The 19,982-nt window shown below is 44.5% G+C and overlaps 2 protein-coding genes across 3 annotated transcripts; one reads left to right on the forward strand and one right to left on the reverse strand.

Moving 5' to 3' along the window:
• Positions 1-6,920: 6,920 nt before the first annotated feature.
• LOC120823531 (interferon-induced protein with tetratricopeptide repeats 5-like) lies at positions 6,921-9,944 on the reverse strand. The gene is made up of 2 exons (XM_040183587.2): positions 9,773-9,944; positions 6,921-8,753 (listed from the first exon to the last, which is right to left on the reverse strand). Exons 1-2 carry the CDS (start codon positions 9,775-9,777, stop codon positions 7,448-7,450), a joined length of 1,311 nt encoding a protein of 436 aa, XP_040039521.2. The 5' UTR covers positions 9,778-9,944; the 3' UTR covers positions 6,921-7,447.
• A 1,137-nt stretch (positions 9,945-11,081) lies between these two features.
• On the forward strand, positions 11,082-19,926 carry trmt1l (tRNA methyltransferase 1-like). Of its 2 annotated transcripts, none has more exons than XM_040183585.2 (16): positions 11,082-11,374; positions 12,024-12,134; positions 12,294-12,356; positions 12,611-12,724; positions 14,127-14,191; positions 14,503-14,659; positions 14,978-15,098; positions 15,216-15,295; positions 15,767-16,028; positions 16,421-16,633; positions 16,713-16,903; positions 17,366-17,432; positions 17,998-18,161; positions 18,252-18,317; positions 18,989-19,115; positions 19,339-19,926. In XM_040183585.2, the coding sequence occupies exons 1-16, from the start codon at positions 11,314-11,316 to the stop codon at positions 19,526-19,528; spliced, it is 2,052 nt and encodes a 683-aa protein (XP_040039519.2). In that variant the 5' UTR covers positions 11,082-11,313; the 3' UTR covers positions 19,529-19,926. The 2 variants fall into 2 exon arrangements, with proteins under 2 accessions (XP_040039519.2, XP_040039520.2); XM_040183586.2 differs by having other exon boundaries at positions 11,285-11,374; positions 12,030-12,134.
• The last annotated feature ends 56 nt before the right edge of the window (positions 19,927-19,982 follow it).

A 19,982-nucleotide genomic window follows, 5' to 3' on the forward strand; every position in this document is an offset into this window, starting at 1 on the left:
GGGGCCGGGGGGGTGAGGGGGGGGGGGGGGGGGGGGGAGTGGGTGTGAGAGAGGAGGGGGTCTGCTCTGGGACACAAGGACCACAAGCAGGAACAGGGTGGAGGTAGCGTACCAGGGAATGTGGCTTGTTATAATGGAACGGATGGCACGCCAGAGTGCCATGTGTCTGTGCAAAGAGTGGCGATGGAATACTGAGAGAGGAGAAGAGCTGCAGCAGGGGGGAGAGAGGGCTGCTGGAATGAGGAGTTTTAAGACAGTATTATCCTTGTTTGTGTTACTGATAAAAAGAAAAACAACCAGCGGCAACTGGTTTATTTGGTTCATTTGAAAGCCGTGGAAACAAGCAACATTATCACCAAGTTATAAACGTAGCAATAGCATGGAGTAAGATGGACATTCCTCTAGGCCAAATAATTCTCCACCAACTGCAGATGAGAATTATGTCTCGTTAGTTGTCAAATGCTTCACTATGTTCATCGGCCAGCCACACTCTGTCTGTGCTGCTGGCGAATTTACAGTCCGTTAAGTAAAGTTCTTAAACACCAACGCCTGCCGTGGATACCGCCAACTGCACGGAGCAGTAGGACTGAACCAAAGGAGCTCAGCTGCAGGCCCGGAAACAAATGAAAACAGGAGAGTCGGGTGATAATTCTTTTTGGGTTCATCACCATGACACGCGTATTGTCACTTGAGCTGTTGTTGATGAAAACATTTTGAGAATAGCAGCTTTAATCAGTTTGAGCAGGATGGAAGGGCAAGCGATGCAACTTAGTTTAGACTGTAAATACATTTATCGCATCATTCTGTTCATTCAATATTCTCTGCTCAAGTATCGATCCCTGCAAAGTAGATAAATCAAGTGGAAATAAACACATCAAATAGATTCACACTCAGAAAAAGCATGGGGGGCTTGTGTGCACATGTTAATACATGGCTTAGATCTCACAACCGCCCACCACTAAACAACAGTTTGGAATGAAGTTCCTCCAATGCAGAGGGGGCCTTTCAGTGCATGGCCTCATCATCATCAGTTGTGTTCATCCCCACCATTTGTCGTTCTCCTAACCTTCCCAGTAGTGAGTCTTGGCACTGAGTCCTCCCTCACCCCTCTGTCGCCTTCCCCTTTCTATCCACCTTCTCTCTCTGTGCTAATGGGTGACACTGGTGCTGCCGGCTGTAGGAGGTTTAACAGAGGTTTAAGTATCGCTCCAAATGTTTGTATACGCGTGTGCTTTATTTAGCTCACACGCAATTAGATTATGTTGGAACAACAGTGACGTTGGGCACAGGAAGTACTTGAGTCTACTGTGTGTATGACAACAACAAACGCCATCAAGACGAGCTGCAGCAACCGGAACACTTAAAGCTACACTTTCCATTGACAGCTTCATATTCCACTGTGAGATAAGACAGATAGCTAAGAAGTGTCCCGGACACTCTGCTGTTCCTACCTGAAAATCAGAAACACTGTTTAGCGATGGGAGCAAGTCTTTATCTGTAAATAACATTGTTTTAAAACGAGCCCATGATACAGTCTGGGGCGGGCTGACCTGACCACCACCACCTGCCTTCACTCCCCATGCACCCCAACATGCTACTGTTTTAATCTGGGTCAGTCAAGAGACAGACACATTTATACCATGATCCACCAAGAAAATCCCTCTTTAATAAAAATATATAAAATAAAGAGGGGTTTTTTCTCAGGAGAATGTATCAAAATTACTCTTACATTTAAAGTTGAGTGTATTAATGTAGACAAATGAACAGAAAACACATAAAAACATAAAAACATAAATAAATAAGACTCACTAAGATTAGAAAAATCTCATTAAACATAGAAATCCAGAGCAATGTCACTCAGTTATTCCAGACAGGACGTCATGAGGCATGATTTTAAAAGCTCCATTTACTGGGTGGTATTTTGAGGCTAAACTTTATGGTATGGTGGTGGCAGAGTGTTTACGTAACAAGTTCTGCAAGGGCTTATTCCCCTCTGATTGCTTGTGAGCTGCAAAACAAAAATGCCGACTTTGGAGGGCTGGCATGTATTTCAAAGGGACTCTCACTGAGCAAACCATATTCCTGGTGATCCCTGAGAAGGTCAGCTGGCCAACGGAGCCACCAGGACAAACCCTGAAACACTCTTTACATCCTCGTCGTTCTTTCGGTCAGCACTCACGCTTGCTATCTTCAAACCGTTGACTCACTGAATCAGAGACACACACTGCACACATGCACACGTTCACAGTATTCTTAGACCAATTTGTGTTTGCCGAATGTTGACTGACTTCCCAACTTCAGCACTGACCGCACTGGGCTGACGGCACAAGTTACCATCTTTGGTGTATATTCTCTCTCAGAAACATCAAATGCAAGTCTGCAAATAAGAGCATGTAATTACAAGCAGGTTCGTTGACGTATGTGAGTGCTTAGCTAAAATAGCTGGAGAAATCTGAGCAAACAGGGAAAGGGCCGGTACATGCTATACACATTCGGCTGCTGCAAACTGAGCAGCTGAATTGCTCCAGAATTTGTATCAAGTGAGTGACACCTTATTTAATTGCATCGAAGGGTAGCCTCTAACTGTGGAGTCATGCATTAGGATGAAGTCAGTATTGTGATCATGCAGCTAAGGTAGTATCTGGTGATATGTCACGCCGCTCACTGCGCTCTGCGTCTGCCAATCAGCTGGTTGCTCCTCACTGAGAGCAAAATCCCAAATGTTTGCTGTGCTGGTTCCGAGATGGTGGAATGAGATCATCAAAGAGATCAGGGCAGCAGAAAGTCTATACCTCTTTGGATTGTACCTTGAATAGGTGTACGCACTTTCCCCAAAGATAGAACAACAAATTATATTCAGCTGTAAAAGGCAAAGTAAGACCGGAGACAAGTTCTACCATGTGCTGCTTGGGATCAAGTTCTGTTTGATGTGCCATGAATTCATGCTCACCACAGGTAAGCTGTTTGACGTTGGCTTTACACCGACAGCCAACATTGTAATGGCTCAAACAACTCATCGCATCTGACTTCTGTTTTTCCAACTTAGGCCTCCTATGTCATAGCTGCCGCAGCTCAGCGGGTAGGCTTTAGGGGATACAGGCCTTTATTTGTTTTGTCATTTGCGCCCTTTCAGCCATGGTCCTCTAGCGTTCATAACCGTTAACCGATGGTCTGCGGCATTAGAGTCTCCTTCATGGGCCTTCTGAAGGACAGAGGTAAAGTTAGTCAAACTATGTGATATTCACAAGTACACACAACCCTCAGCCCCCACCTGCTGGTGGCAAACTAATGCGCTTTTATCTCACAATCCTAAATAAGTCAGGATAACAATGAAGAGATTCATCAAGGATCAAATTGAACAGAGAAGTGTACCTCCATCGAATTCGAGGTCCAAAACAATCATAACACAAAATTGGAACCGACCGAGCACCCGAAGGCTTGCTTTTGGGTTTTTTATATGCATTGTATACAATAATTAACAGAGAAACCCATAGCATTCCATATAAAAGTCAATTCACTACTCCGACATAGTTTGTAACCTTATGGTTTTACATTGTCATATGATTACAATGACAGTGTAAATAAAGATGCTGAGCACGGACCCCCCCCCCCCCAAGAGCTGTGTGCTCAGCAGTGGCGTTTTCTTGCAGAGGCCAAGGGAAGACAGGCTTCTTCACTTTTTTCATAATATAACTGATTTATCATCATTAATGATTAGCAATTTAATAAAAAAACGTTTTAACAGTTCACATAATCCCTGTCGTCTCCTCCTCGTCTCTCTTCATTCTTCGTTTTATGATGTGTGAAACAGCGCCCTCTACATGTTACGTGGTGAATGAGCGTTGAAAACATGCTACTGCCCTCTGTGTCTCAGACAAGTTGCATTTGTGTCCGTGAGGAAGCCAAGCTGAGTTTTTATTCTTTGATGGGAAAAAAAGATGAATCAATCAGGTGAGGCTGTTGTGACGACGCTGCTCCCCTGTGATTGCTGAGGACGGCGTCAAGGGAAGCCGTTGGCTTCACACCAATCAAATCACAAATCAGTACGTCATCAACGTCATTGAATGAAATAATGGACGATTTGTGTTGGTAAGCTGGTGAAAGTATTAAGTGCAGTGATGGATGCTGGAGATTTGTATTATTTAGTAAAAAATATTTTCACTAAACTGCCTTTGCAGCCCAACTCCGAATTAAATCAGACGGCAGGCCAACACCAAAACGCTCCGTACTGAGAGGAAGGAAAGTTCTATGACTTTCAATGAAGAGAATTAACGTTGCAGTGAGCGGCTCACACAGAGCATAAGAGTTGTGTTTGACGTGGAGGTAAACTTAATGGCTTCTGATTGGGTGTGTAAATGAATTCACATCTTTCCAATATCAAATGCGTGCTGTGCTTTAAGTAGCTGCTTGTGCTTTTGGGAGGGTGGTTGCATAAATGAATGACATGTTTAAGATGAATGAGTGTGAGAGAGAGAGAGATGTCGGTTAGATACAAGCGTGTGTGAGTCCTGGTAAAATGATGCTGGGCCCTGTAACCCATTCACCCAACTACATGAAATAGCAACATGCGATTTTCTGCCCCCACCCCCATAAAACATACACAGGTTAGAGGCTTCCTCGGAAAGGTTCCCTTCGCCACTGGTGCTCAGTCCACTACTGTTCACTCTGCTGACTCACCACTGTGCAGCAATGCACAGCTGGAACGACCGCGGTGGGTCTCATCAGCAAGAACGATGAGTCAGCATACGGAGAGGAGGTGCGGCGGCTAACTGACTGGTGTAGAGCCAACAGCCTGTCCTTGAATGTGGACAAAACAAAGGAGATGGTTGTTGACTTTAGGACGGCACAGGGTGAACACTTTCTGCTGAACATCGACAGCTCCTCTTTGGACATCGTCAAGAGCACCTAATCCCTTGCGGTTCACCTGGCAGAGAACCTCACCTGGTCCCTCAACACCAGAAAGCCCAGCAGCGTCTCTACTTTCTTCGAAGGCGGAGGAAAGCACATCTCCCACCCCCCCCCCATACTCACTACGTTGTATCGGGGGGCTAATGAGAGCATCCTGAGCAGCAGCATCACTGCCTGGTTTGGCACCGTTTCAGACCGCGTAGCCCTGCAGAGGATAGTGAGGACAGCTGAGAAGCAGTCGGGCCCTCACGACCAGACTGCATAACACTTTACTACTGTCTGCTACCTCAATAAATGCTATGCCCAAGGAACACGGTTGCGGTCGACGGTGGCGCATGTGTGACCGGATGAGGGTTTTTCCCCTCCCTCTTACCTGCACACAGGGGTGTGGACCAGCATACCTGGGGCTAATTTCCGATTGATTGGGAGAGGCGGGGACATTACTTAAGCCCGTGGTGCGTGGACTCCTTCTGTTGTCTTCTCCTGCTGGGTGTCTGCGGAGACGTGCCCGGGAGGCGTGCTTTACGTTTTGGCCGCTGCCCTAAGTCATCATTCTGATGTGGTGAGGGCACTTTCTCTGTCTTTTGTGCCTTTTATTGTCGGTGTTTATTTGGGTGTCTCTGTACGATGCATGCCTCCCTCTTTCGACACATTTGGGCGTTATTAAAGTCTTAATTGTTAGTGTGGGCCGCTGTCTGAGTGTGTGTGCGAGCTGGGTGCCACCGCCGGGGTCCGTGGGTGGCCTGTCCCGTAATTCCGTAAGTCGCTGTGTTTGCCGGTTTGCTGTACATTCATTGCGGTCGTGTTAGAACAGTGTGTTTCACAACACAGCTGGACCGGGCTGCAGCCTTGGACATGCTATTGTGGGGCAATCCTGGTGCCACAACTAATTAAAGGGCCAATATTCCCCGGCGCGTTCTTCCTCCCCCACTGAAGGTGTTCTTGATACCGGCTGAAACCATTCTGGTAACTTCTGATTACACACGCACTCTGGAAACTGGTACAAAAATGGCTCTCTATATTGTATTGTATTGTATTGTTGTACATATTGCATGTGGGTCTTTTCCTTTTTGTTTGCATCTTCCTTATCATGCATGCTGATTTATTGATTTGAATTGTTTATTTTCTTCATCACTCATCTACTCACTTCTTAACAAAGAACATATTGTCATTTAAAAAAAGAATATTTAACTAAATAAAACCGTATATTTTTATAATTACCTTTTATGGTCTCTGACCCCTGATTTTGGCGAACGGCTCTGTGTGCCTTAACAAGAATGGTCTTGGGCCTATCCCAAGTGGCATTGTTGGACATTGTTATTTTCCTTGTGTCATAGGCCACTCGTATTGCCACACCTGGAAAAGAGTGCGCATAACCTAACTGCCGGGAACCGCAAGGTTGGCAGTTTGATCCTGTCACACAATAGACCACATCATAGTTTATTTTGATCTTCACCGCATGTTATCTAACTCCCCTGTCATTTCAGATCCTCCCACATCATCAGCTCATTACCCTCACCTGGTTCTCCTTGCCCTCACCTGAAGCACATCCCCTCATCAGCCACTCACTATTTAAGCCCGTCACATTCGTTTCTTCCTGGTCAGGTTGTCTTGTGTGTTTTGGTGGAAAATGTGTACAACCTGAGTGATTCCTTTGTTCTTGGTTCTTGAAGCACAAATGGACTCTGTATTGTGAAAACGGTGGAAACTCTGACCAGTTTATTATAACTCTGCACCCTCCCATGAGATGGAAATGTTGACTTTGTGTTCATTATTTTAAAACACACTTACTATATATTTAGCATATGCAAACATTTTTTTTAGCGTCCGTCTCAGCTGGCTACTGTTTGGTACTTCACACTCACGGGCCTCGTTTCACTGAAAACCAAACATTTCATCTGGCAAAAGATTTCAATTGCGTTCGTTCATCTAACATCCATCAGTGAGGCAAGATTGTGTAGAGCACATGAAGCCTTGTCTAGTAACCAGCAAAAGAAAACACAACTTGAGGATTTCTTACTGTACACATTTTATATTTAATAGTGCAAATAGGCAATTGTGTTACAGATTTACATACTTTTTATGCATCAAATCAGTTGCATCTGGCTGTAATATTCATCTTAAAGGCTCCATCAAATTTGTTACATTATTAGAGACGTTTCTATATTTCACTACTCAAAGGCATACAGCAAAGCCGATTTCATATACTGCTAGTAGTATTATTAAAATTCTTACATACACTTAATACACAGCTACGAGAAGAAAACAAACACAACAGGCATATGATAGACATTACATCTGATCAATATCTATTGTAATTAACCATGTGATGTGATATCAGGTCCACAGTAAATGTTATTTGAAGGACAGCGTTGTTGTATTAATCAGCTTGTCATACACATCGCGTGTAGTACTTCCAACAAACACTAGCAGAAAAGCTTCTGTTTTAAAGGACACAAATAAATTGCTAAGTATTTTTTAGGTAATGCAATACCTTTATTCTCTCCAGATTTAGGGCCAGGGTTGTAAAAACAACCCACTACGGCTCTTGCAGGTTTTTCAGACACACCTCTATTTGTCTACACTTTCGGCTCCTGCCTTTATTTTTAATCTTCTCAAGAACTTTAATGCTGTTCTCACGATGGAAGGATTTTATCGGTATTGCTGCCGCCTTCATGTGATATTCTATTGACTTGTTGTAATCTTTTAGATCAAAGACGAGATATTTAGCGTAGTGGTTGTAAAGCACCTGTTTATCTGCAGGTTCCAGCTCCCTTTCTAGCAGTTCTCCGTACAAACGCTTGGCTTCAGCCTGTCTGCGATTGGACTTTGCGTACATATCTGCGAGGTCCATTTCCTTCGCAAATGCAGAATCAGGGTAAAGAGAAATCCCCTCCTTGTGGAGAATGACTGCTCTGTCAACCATGCACTCATCTACGCCACCATCGCTGAAAAAAACAATCTTCCATTTGAGAGTTAGTGCAGCACATCTCTTCAGATAACGCTCATCTGGATGGTTTTCCACAGCCGTTGCTGCCAAAAGAATGGCCTCATCAATAGATACATCATTTCTGTAAACCCTAAGTATTGCTTTCATACCACTGTAGCTGCTGACAGGGTTTCTTAAAACTCTTTTGGCTAACTCACGTGCTTCATTTTTAACGTCTTCCCCTTTCTTTGCACGTAGCTGAAGGTCGAAACCAGCGAGGTACAAGTTCTCTGGATCCTGTTTCTTGGCGTCTCTCATTTTATCAAAGATGTCAGCCTCCAGCCCTGGGCTGCTTTGCTTAAAAGCACTCGCTAACCCGATGACGTGACTGGTGTTCCACTCCACCATGTCTGGCTGCATCTTGATGGCTTTCTGGAAGTATTCTGACACCAGCTCTCGTTTTGTGCCGAAATTCATCAGGGTCCAGGCTTTTTCAGCGTAGAGTTCTGCATGGAGCTCGTCCTCTGATGGAGTTGGGTATTTCTTCTTTATGGCTTCCACCTTTGAAAGGTTAGCCTCGCTCTCTGCTTGGTCTCCCAGGAGGTGGTGCAGCCAAGCCAGGTTCCCGTAGTTCACCACCAACCAGGGACCTTCACCTGCCCTTCTCATCTGGCCGAAGGCCTCTGCAGCCTGGAGGAAGAAACCCAGGGCATCTTCGGTGGAGCCCAGCTTGCACTGAATGAAGCCCCTCAGGTTGTAGATGTGACCCAGCCAGCTGTTTCCTTCCTCCGTGCCGATGTCCACCAGCTTGTCGCGGAGACGTAACAGAGGGATCTTGCTGGTGTCTGAAACCCACGTAAAGTGACACTCCAGGGCCTCCAGTTTGGACCGCAGTGTTGTTTGACTCCGTGCAGCACTATTAAAACACATCACTGGTTAATATAACATCGTCAGAGGCGTGCTGTGTTTGGATAATCATTGGTCATTTCATGTTGAGGAAAGGAGGGAGGTAGAAATGGAGCGGGCAGTATTGAATGCAGAAACAGAAAAAGTGGACATGAGTGGACGTAGAATAAGGAATGAAGTTAATTGAACAGAGGGTGTAAGGAACGGATAAAAAATATGTATGAGAACGGAAAAAATATGCAATGAGTTCATGTACTACTAAAGAAAGCACGTGAGGGCGATGAGGAATGAAAAACAAGAGGGTCAGGGGGGCGGGGCGGGGCGAGAACAGATGTGAGAGAAAAGATGGATGAGGGAAAAAAGAGTGCATCCATCCTTAAACCGCGTATCCTGCACACAGGGTCAGGGGGGGGGGCGAGTACCGGAGAGAACCCATGCAGACACGGAGAGAACAGGCGACAGTGCCAACCACCACCGCAGTATCGTATTTCGTACATTAAGAAACACATTAAAAAAATAATTTAAATTGGACGTCCATTTACGACACCACGCTGCGCAGTTTACGTAAAGCACGTTGGGCGGAGCGGTTCCTGCGCTCGGAGGCGTTTCCAGTGGGGGTTTGTCCTTGTCACCAAACCTGTTGTGTTGTGTTGTGGTTTTTAGCGAGAAGGTAAAGCTCTCGATATACCGGTAAAGCACCACACCACCGAGCCGCCCGCCAGCAGAGGAAAGGAAGGAAATGAACGAAACTGTGTGAGCCACTGAGCAGAACAAGGAAGTAAAAATAGTGAGGAAAGTAAAACTACATCAACACGATGAAACCTAAAGAAAACATTTTTTAAATCAGGACGGAAGAAACACAGGAGAGATCAACGTAGTAACGAGAGACAGGAGGGAAAGAATCAAGGAATTACTAACGATTGAACTAAACTAAATAATGTATCGAGAACACAACGAAAAACTACTAAATCAATCGTAATGATATTAATGTTTTACTACAATGATAGAAATGCAGAAACCGCTCCTCACCTCATTATTCAGCTGTTTCCTCAACTAAGTTTGTGTGGCTGGTTTTTGCTCTTGATGCTGCTTCGGCTTCTCTGATGTAAATGATGATGTTGGAAACGCAGCTTTATATGTTCACCATCCCGCCGTAGCGGATACTAGAGGCGCTGCACTTTAACACTGACTTTCGTTTCTGGGGAAACGTGATTACAATCCTGAAACACGACTCATGGACCTCCCGTGAAAATGGAAACATCCCTGTGTGTGTGAAACCTTTGAGATTGACTTTCGTTTATCAGGAATGTAAACAGCCACTTCTTAATAAACAAGCCCGTATTATTATTATTAGCCCATAATTAAGCAACACTGGGTTAAATATCAAAACCTAAAAAGCAACATCTGTAAACATGCACCTTTTGGTTAAACCTCTTGTGACACGTCTGAACGCATCGTTATGTTTTTTTGAGCTGTCTACATCTTCACTTTCGTTTCCCAAGATTTAAAACTCCCATCCGCATGCGATTACACTGAAACTTGAATAATCACCTTTTGTATGTGTTACAAAATATAAATACATATACCTATAGTATGTTGCTGAGGGATTATGATAGTTTACACGTTACTTATTGCGACTTATGAAAATATATTAATTACGAGACACGATTTTCATTCACGTGAAAACTGAAGTAGTGTCACCGAAATCCCTTGACGGCATCCTCCTGCTTAAAGAAGTGAGACTTTATTGGTCATGTTCATAAAGGTGCATACATGACATTTGACCAATGAATTTAAACCTGTGGCTTATGATCAGCGTGCTGCTGTGTAACAGGAGCAACTTGGGGTTTGGACAGTAAGAAATACAATTATACAATACTCATAAAATTCCATTTTATGGCTGCATTTTATGCAACAGAGAACACATTTTTAGATACTTAACTTTAAGGAGGGTATTATAGGTTATGATCATGCAACACTGGTTGAATATCCAAAACCCAACATGCCACATTTGATTGGCCAAACCTTCTCATCCAATGAAAACATCCAGATGTCGTGTGCTCATGTTAAACACAGTCCTATAAAGTTTTTACACTCTTAACCAGACAGTCTGACGAGCTTCGGTATGGTCAACAACGGTCACATGTAGACACCTGGATTAGGACGCTATGCTGCCCCCTACTGGTGTCACCCGGAGCGGTTTGGTGTAACCTAGTTACTGTTGGCCCAACATCCACCAGAAAAACACAACATCCCATTTACATTTTCATACATTCACCCATCAACTCACCATTCTTTGTTTATTTTTTACTCGAAGGTTTCTATTCACTGTAAACCATTTCATGTTTATATTTATTGAAGTAAGTATTAATATGAAGGTGCCTGTATATCCTCTGTGTGTGTTTAGTTGTGCACTACAATTTAAACTGCGTTTCGTAAATGTAGCAATTAATTAACGTTGTAAATGCGTAAAGAGGTCAATTTGAACGTCCATTTACGATTCCACGCTGCGCAGTTTACGTAAAGCACGCAGGACAGAACGCATCCTGCGTATGTTGCTGTAGTTAGCAATGGCGGAGCTCAAAGAGGCAGACGCAGCTCAGCTTCACCAGGAGGACGTCGATATCAAACGTAAGTAAACCGCGCCCGTTTGTTGTTTCAACGCGGAATTTCGGGTCGTGAAGTGGAGAATAAATTATCGCTCAGTAATCGTCAGCGCCGTGCGGTGAATTCACAGAGAATTCCAGTTTGCAACTGCTTAACTGAACCAGGGCCTCACCACGGAGCTCCGTCATGGGACCTAAATAGTCAACAACAAGGGCGTCAAAGGCCCCGCGGCTAACACGAGCTAAGCCGTTGTCGTTAACAATCACTTACAATGGTGGATCTCTTCACTTAGCTTTAATTAGAGTGTGCGTTTGGCTCGTACTGCAGTTTGGGACGACACGGTCTCACCACGGAGCTGCACTACAGGACCGCTCGGTTTGGCCGCCAGCTGTCCGTTAGTCATCGTCTTTTTGACGGTTCGATGTGTCCGACGTTGCGCCAAGACGTCGATGCGAGTTTCAGAGAAAACCAAAGTCATCCGGCGATGGCTAAACATCACAGGATGTCGTGATTTAGAAACTAACAGATGATGCTGTTTACGATCAATTTATTAGTGTTAATAAACAGTGGGAGCAGATCTGCAGCAATAATACTACATTTATAACACAGACCTAACGTTACCAGCTAACGTTTCTTCTTTCGTTTTTACTTTCTTGTTCGTGTGCTTGTGAAGGTGGAGGTGGTGCGGGTGCACCGTCAGTTGGGGACAAAGCTGCAGATCACACAGTGCAAACTGAAGCTGCTGCTGCAGACAATGACAGCAAACCCTCAACCACAACTACTGGTGAATTAATAAAAGCAGTTTCTGTGTGCCGATTGGTTGAAATCCGTGATGGCCTCATAACATAACATACTATACTTGATGGCATTAATGATGAAACTTTAATGTTGTGGAGTAAAACATCATAGAGGTTTTTGAAGTATTGTCCTTTTCTACAAACAGAGCGACACGTCTCCATCCAAACTAAATTGGAGGGACTGGAGGTGCTTGTTGACCTCAATGGTGGTAAGTTCAGCTCTGCAGTAAATCTTCATCATCCCTCTGTTTCCCTGTTTGTCATATATTTTATTAAAGAAACCAGGTGACATAGGAAAAGAACTAGAGGACTTACCTTTATTCGTTATTTTTGCATTAATTAACTTTCTGAATCATAAATGAACCAAAGTCAAATGTCTAGTTTTGGATTTTTTTTTTTTTTACATTTATAGATCCAACAGTCAAACAGCCCTGCTGATTGATTTTGTGTTTTCATTCATCAGCGGGACGTAAGTCGTGTCCTCTGTGTCCCGAGGAGAAGTTTAAAGCCTGCTACAGCCATAAGCTCCGCCGACACCTGCAGAACCTCCACTGGAAAGTCTATGTGGAGTTTGAAGGTAGGGATTTAATCCGGCCCGGCTCACTCTCTGCCTTCCAGTTCTTCTGTTAGGGTTTCGGAAAGCTCTCGAGGGCGGCCTCACTCCTTTGTTCTCGTCCCGGCCGGAAACGAAGAATCAAAAGAGTCAGCCTGCTTAAATTCAAAAATCAAAAAGTATTTAATAACTAAACAACGTTATAAGGAATACAATTACAAAGTGAAATACAAAATGAACAGTAAAATATTTCGCGAAATAGAGAATCCTCTGAGCAAGTCTAAAGCGACTTATCAAAGCGGCTTCAGGATAATTCTAACAGTTCCTTCCCCGCTTTGGTCCTTTGAAAACTCTTCAGGTGTGTCTTCTTTGGTGCATTTGAATGTCATTGGCTTCTCCTTCAAAGTGTCCCCTCCTTCATTGTCCCCTTCACATCGAGGTGTGATGCTGCAGCTGTAACCTGAAACCTCTCTGTACGATCTGTCCCTCACATCCCAATGCACTCAATGTAGATACAGTTGGCTTTATGCCTCAATGAGTGAATATAACAAAGCCTGCATAGTTTAAGTCTTCATCTTATAACTAGTACACCGTCATTACAACAAGTCATTAATGATCGCCGTTGATCACACTTCATCATAAGATCTAAAACAGTTCATGTGGTTCAATTCTCAAGACATTTGCCCCAGTCGGCTGCCTTACATTAAGTTGTTCATTTACTACCTCACAGGAGAAAAAACTCCCAAAAAACCCCTCTTTGGGGATAAAATTGGGAGAAATCCATAAAGGACGGCAATTAGCATCCGTCCCCAGGTTTCAACATCACATTGTGACAGAATGTTAATGTGTACAGTGTTTATATGATTTAAATGACTATGAATTGTGTTTGATTCAAATTGCATTCACTGCATCTAATATGTTAAATTTAATAACTGATATCTAATAACACACAAACTATAATTCTAACACTAAACAATATTACACATACTATAACTTCCATGACTAGGGGTGCACTTCTGACTTAAATCCCTAACACTTCCCACAGATATTGGATGCGCTTGAGGTCAGTGCTCTGTAGAGGCCAGTCTAGTTCTTTCAAATGGACCTGGATTTTTGCATGAGGACATTTGTCATTTTGAAACAGGAAAGAGAGAAAAAAAACAACTGTTGCCACAAAGTTGCAAAATAACTGTACTCCAAAGGAGTAAAAAACACGTAATGACACTAGTATCCAGCAAACTCTGCCATTGGCAATTAGTGTGGAAATATGATGAAGTAAAAACTGTTTTGTGCTTTTAATTTTTTAAGGTGGTCTCTATGGTTTGAAGAAGTAAGAAAACAAGTTAAAAGGCAATAATTTCCATAAACAGACATAAAATGTGTGCCATATTTTTTTTTTTTACATCCGACCCCTGACCTTTAACAGGTCAGAGGATGTGCATCTGTCACCTGCCCTGCAGGAACCTGAAGCCCAGCCTCAGCGGAGATCAGGTGAGAAATAAGACACACAAACCGTCTGCAGATCAAGTTCCCTTCAGACAATAGGAATGCTGTGTGATGACCTCACCACAGAAGGACTCATTCCCGATGATCACTTAATACTTGTCACAGCTTCACACATTCATTCACTCACATCATACAGTAGCGGATGGAGATCTGCTCTCTACTCATTGCACCTTTCTAGTAACAGCGAAAGACTCTTCTCTTCCTCCACTGTCACATTCAAACACTGTTTAGTAGTTGCAGTTAATTTCTTCTTTCGCCCCCAAATTTGAACTATTTGACTGATGTTTTGTGTCCAGGCATCGGGGAGACACGTGGCCCACTACCACTGCGTGGTGTGTTCTGTGACCATCGCCCGCAAGACGGACATGATCAGCCACCTGAAGAGACACGTCAACAAAGGAGAGACCGAAGCCAGCTACTGCGGCAGCACAGACGTCCCGTTCGAGGAGCCGGGTAAGAGGTCCAAAAAGAATGGACAAACTTGAGGCAGACATTTTGGCTTTTTTGGACCTTAACTTACCTGCCGCTAACCGATAGCGCCAACCACCAAACTTTGGTTTTTCTTAAGAGAGACGGCCATTAGCTTTATGCAAGTATTTAAAATGAAAAAACATCTTTTAGATCTCCCTCTTTCTCAGTCCTGGCACCGCTTTGAGCAGTTCAATCCCCCAGAGATTCTTCGATCCTGGCTGTGTGCAACAAAGCACAAACAAATCACACACGCGAGGATCTTTGTGTGCACGAATTTGACGTGGCCAACGTGTTCCACAGCTCCGTCCGGTCAAGCTTACGAAATCATGAAAGAACTGGGAACTAACGTCCAGCTCCTCCCGAACCACACCACCCCGCAGAAGAGCGACACTTACTTCAACCGCAAGATGAAGACCAACAGGTCGGCACGCACGCAACACATCAGTCCCTAACCAAAGTCCTCGTGCAGGTCATTTGCTTCATGTGCGCTGTGATTATGAGCCTCCATCACGGCAGAGTTTGTGTTCGTGTGTTTCAGGCAGCTGGTGTTTTGTTCGCTGGCTGTTCTGGCGGAAGAGAGAAACCCGCTCGAGTGTCTGGACGCTTTTGGAGCCACAGGTGGGGACTGTAAAGTTCTAAGGAAACAGCGTTAAACCAATACAGAGGTCCACACGTTGATACCGCAGAACATCTTATTGTGTGTCGTCGTGAGTTAATAAAGTACGATTTGCTGCTTTTTATATGACAAAATAGCATAAATAAACGTATTATCAGTTTATCTGCATAAGGTCCAAGTCCTAAACTGAAACTTAAGAATTCATTTCTGAATATATGAACTACTTAAACCTGAATCAGTCAACTGTCACTTTCAAAAGTCCCAGTTCCTCACATGTCAATATTTGGTGGTTGTCTTTGATGAATCTAAGACTTTTTTGATTGATTATCAAGTTCAACGTTCAAGACGTTGAGAAATACATGAAGAAATATTGGTTTCAAATGAAAAGCGATGTTTACATCATGCTTTGGGAGTATTTGTTGATAGAATTCTCCCCGTCGTTGAACCTCGGCTGCATGTTTCCGCTCCCTCAGGCATCATGGGCCTCCAGTGGGCGAAGCACCTCCGCAACGCCGTCAAAGTCACCATCACGGATATCAGCGACACGTGCATCAAAATGATCAAGGAGAACTGCGAGCTCAATCACATCCGGGTGGACGGAGGCCCGCGTGGCTCCCGAGGCCCCCGGGGCCCCGACGGGGTCAGCGGCGAGGCCGAGGGAGCGCCCATCGCCACGGTGGAGGTGGTCAAGATGGACGCCAACGTCACTATGCACATGTGGCCCTTTGACTACATGTAAGTGGGGAGGGTTTGACACAGTGAACGCACAGTAGTTGGGTAAATTTTGCTTTTTTATCCCCGTAGAAATGCGTAAATACATTTACTGTAGATTTGATTTAAAAACTACGGTGACCAGACGTTTCAGGGAGTTACTTTACCTTTTATTAAAAAACGAAATGCAAAAAATGTTCGTATCTGTCAGGGGTTTTAAAGACGTCAATACTGAGAGAAGCACTAACGTTTGCCGCTATGACATTTTTTAAAAATAAGACTAATATCAAACCAATCACGTGCTGAGACAGTCGCTCTGTGTGGGTTTGAGCCTGGAGGCCCAAGTTTGTTTTTCTGAAGTTCTGCAGAATAAAAAGAAAGTAATGCTTCCGGTGTCACTCTTTCGGATCTTTTAGCCACTTGGATCCGTTCGGGACGGCGGTAAACTACCTGGACGCCGCCTTCAGAAACGTCCGGAACCTGGGCATCATCTCTGTGACGTCCACAGACACGGGCTCCCTGTACTCCAAGTCTCCCAACGTCACGCTGCGTCACTACGGCTGTCACATCGTACGCACCGAGTACTACAGAGAGCTGGCGGCGCGCATGGTGGTGGCCACCATGGCCAGGTAGGACTTTAACGCGGGTAACTTTGTCTGTCCCCGATGTGATACTGAGTGTGAGTCTAATCCCCGCTGCCTGTTGTAGAGCGGCGGCTCGCTGTAACAAAGGCATCGAGGTGCTGCTGGCGGTGGCGTTGGAGCACTTTGTCCTGGTGGTGGTGAGAGTCCTCAGAGGTCCCACGCAGGCTGACGAGACGGCCAAGAGGTTACGGAAACTGGTCCACTGTCAGTGGTGTGAGGAGAGAGTCTTCCTCAAACTGGGAAACATGGTGGACGGTGAGTTGATTCAGCGAGCCGTCTGTTGGAGAGCGCCGGCAGTCACGCCGCGCCAAGTGGGCTGCTGTTCAGGGGGGGAATTTAACGAGGGACATTTAAATTACATTTTTCTTTAAATCATCACTTCCGCTGTAAATGCTTAAAATGATGAGCCACAACTAGGAAGTTTCGATAAGTAACCGGGTGAATCCTTCATGTTTCTTTCTCAGTCCCCATGATTATAGTTATAACTGTTGACTTATTGTCTTTCCAGACTGTGGAAGGTTCCCGGCTTCTTCACCAACTATAAAGACCACTGTCTGTGGCTGTTGTCCGTGCAGTAATGTAAAAATAGTAAAAATACGTAATGCAACTACTGGCTGTTGTTTGGTCGATATGCTTTTGGTCCTGCTGTTTTTTGGAGTACAGGAAGCTGCGGTAGATCTAGAAAGTAAATCATGTCCTTTCTTGTACTTTCTCCAGAGACGCTGCCCTGTAACTGTCATGGAAGTCTGCCCGGAAAAACAGCAGTGCAACTCGGACCGTTATGGTAACCCCCCGCCCCCCCCATCCCGCCCAGCATCACTGCACACAGCAGCATCAGTCACAGACACAGACACCTCCCAAAGCTGTAGGAAAGGTCACTAAATACTACACTGACGTTGAAAGATCTGCAGGCACAAAAGTCCGATTGAATCCAGCCTGATGACTGATGTCTGTGTTTGAATGGTCTTTCGTGCTATTAGTTTGCAGACAGTCCTCTTTACAAACGGATTTTCTATGCAGGGTGTGTTACGTGTACATGGGGGACAAAACTCTGTACAATGGTTCAATCAGACCGACAATTGAATGGGCAGAAAGGGACAACGATCCCTCTGAGCAGAGGCTGAAAAAGAATCACTATTCATTGAAAGTTGAGGCTTAGCACTTGTGCACAATAATGCTGCCTGGTTTTAGGCAGAATTATTCTGCTTGACTAAATAAAATGTTGACTCATTTGATTCCTCTTTTGCGGCGGCCAAAACATGTTTCTGATGTTTTTTTGTTTTTTATTTCTGTTGAAAAGTTTACATGTTATTGAAAGAAAGTAATTTCTCCCAAACTTGTGTGTGCAGGTCTGGTCCTTTGTTCAACACGGGCTTCCTGAGGAGGATGCTGTCGGCGGCAGTGCAGCACAGCATGGACGACATCCAGACGCTCGTCAAAAACCTCATCTGCGAGTCCGACTGCACCACCCTCAAGTCTTTAGTCCACGGGACGTCCGCTCTCACCAACCAGGGTGAAGCAACCGCACCCCTCATCAGCGCGCGCCTGGCGTTTGCATGAGGACGGCCCGTCGCTAACAGAACGTTGTGTCTCCTCTCTGCAGTGGAGTGCGGCGTCGTTATCAAGACCTTGCAGAGCGGAGGGGAGTCGGGTGCCGCTGAGCCGTCTGGTGGGTCACTCGCAGGTTTATTCAAATGTGAAGCAGTTGGATTCAGCATTAGATTTGTTGTACATGGCATCACTTAAGTCAGGGAAAAAGTTGTGTCTCCGGGTCATTCTAAATGTTCAGTAATCCATGTTTTCTATGATTTATGCAAAAAAGACAGTTATGCCGAAGTTCCTTCCCCAGCCAGTAGTGAGAGCCACGACAACTTTGGCAGCAGTGACCACATCAAAAAACAACACTCCTCACACAGAACATCACGCCTTAACTGTTTGCTTTGTCGGCAGCATTGAGATTTTTCATAATCGTTTCCTAAAATCTTGATTTTGTTATTTTTTTGTGCACGCATTTTGATTTAAGCGTCAAGACTGTTAATCGTATCTCCTGTTTTTAGGTTTATTTTATAACATCTGCCCCTTTGCACCAGAGATGAAAAATAGCATTTTGCCTGGCTCTTACAGAAATATTTTTATTAACGTGCAACTTCCCGTATAAACCAATAAGATTAAAAAAAATTCAGTCTGGCGTCTTTAGACACGTTGAAATTGCCTCTTGATTTCTTTTTGTTTTCGCTAGGAGGGTTTGAACAAAATCCGACCAAGAAACATGAGGTCAGCAAAGTTTCCATGGATCCAGCCCCGTTTTCACCTCCGATATCATTTCTCTTCTTTCTGCAGTTAAGAGGAAATCTGGAGACGAGTTGGGGAATGTAGTGAAAAAGATGAAGTCCGATGGGTCTCTGGATCACCCGCCTTTCTACTACAGCATCCACCGCCACAGCATCAGAGGCATGAACATGCCCAAGTAAGTGACCTATGACCTCAGATGTTTTATAGCTGAAAATATTCCCCAACAGCACTATTTCCAAATGTTTGATAAACACTATAGTGACGAGCTGTTTTCAGAAAATGATTGAGCATTTACTCTGTCAGAAGGAACCAATGGGCTCGGTGCTGGGAGCCGGGAGGCCAGAGGGGAACATTTTATTTTTGTTTATAGTTGTTATTTAATCGTTTTGTCTTCACAGGTTGAACAAGTTTCTTCAGTACCTGACGGAGGCTGGCTTCAGGGTGAGTAGGACTCACTTCGACCCGACGGGGGTTCGAACCGACGCCACGCTGGAGCAGTTTAAGGCCGTCCTCACCAAGTACAGCGTGCCCACCTACACCAACGCCACGGCCACGCAGACGAGCGTGAGCACAGAGAAGATCGCGTGAGAGAAACCAGCAGGAAGGAGCCTGATTCACAAGCCTTTGATGAACAAAACGCATCGGCTCGTCGTGTTACTCCACGCGTACCGTTTTTATATACCTAAACAAGTTCTGCGTGCACTGATACCCAAAACAGAGCCAACCGCTGCTCACGATGTGGACGTGCAAATACTAAAACAAAGTAGTTATCTGATGTAATCAAACCAAAACTTTATTAAACTTAAAGCTTAACTGCGAACCAAACTGATCCTGCCGCACAAATGAGCCCAACTGATCCATTATTTCTATTTATTTCGCACGTTCTCTTTTTAAATGGTTTTTTTTCTTCTCCAGAGGGAACATTTTAAATCTTTTTTTGTTTTACTCTTCTTTTAAATGCAAAATAAATATGAATTTAGCTGTGACTTCTTGCAATTCTTTCAGTCGCTCAGTCAAACACGCACAGATGCATTTCAGAACT

Source organism: Gasterosteus aculeatus, chromosome 8 (genome assembly GCF_964276395.1).
Source record: "Gasterosteus aculeatus chromosome 8, fGasAcu3.hap1.1, whole genome shotgun sequence".
Lineage (NCBI taxonomy): Eukaryota > Metazoa > Chordata > Actinopteri > Perciformes > Gasterosteidae > Gasterosteus > Gasterosteus aculeatus.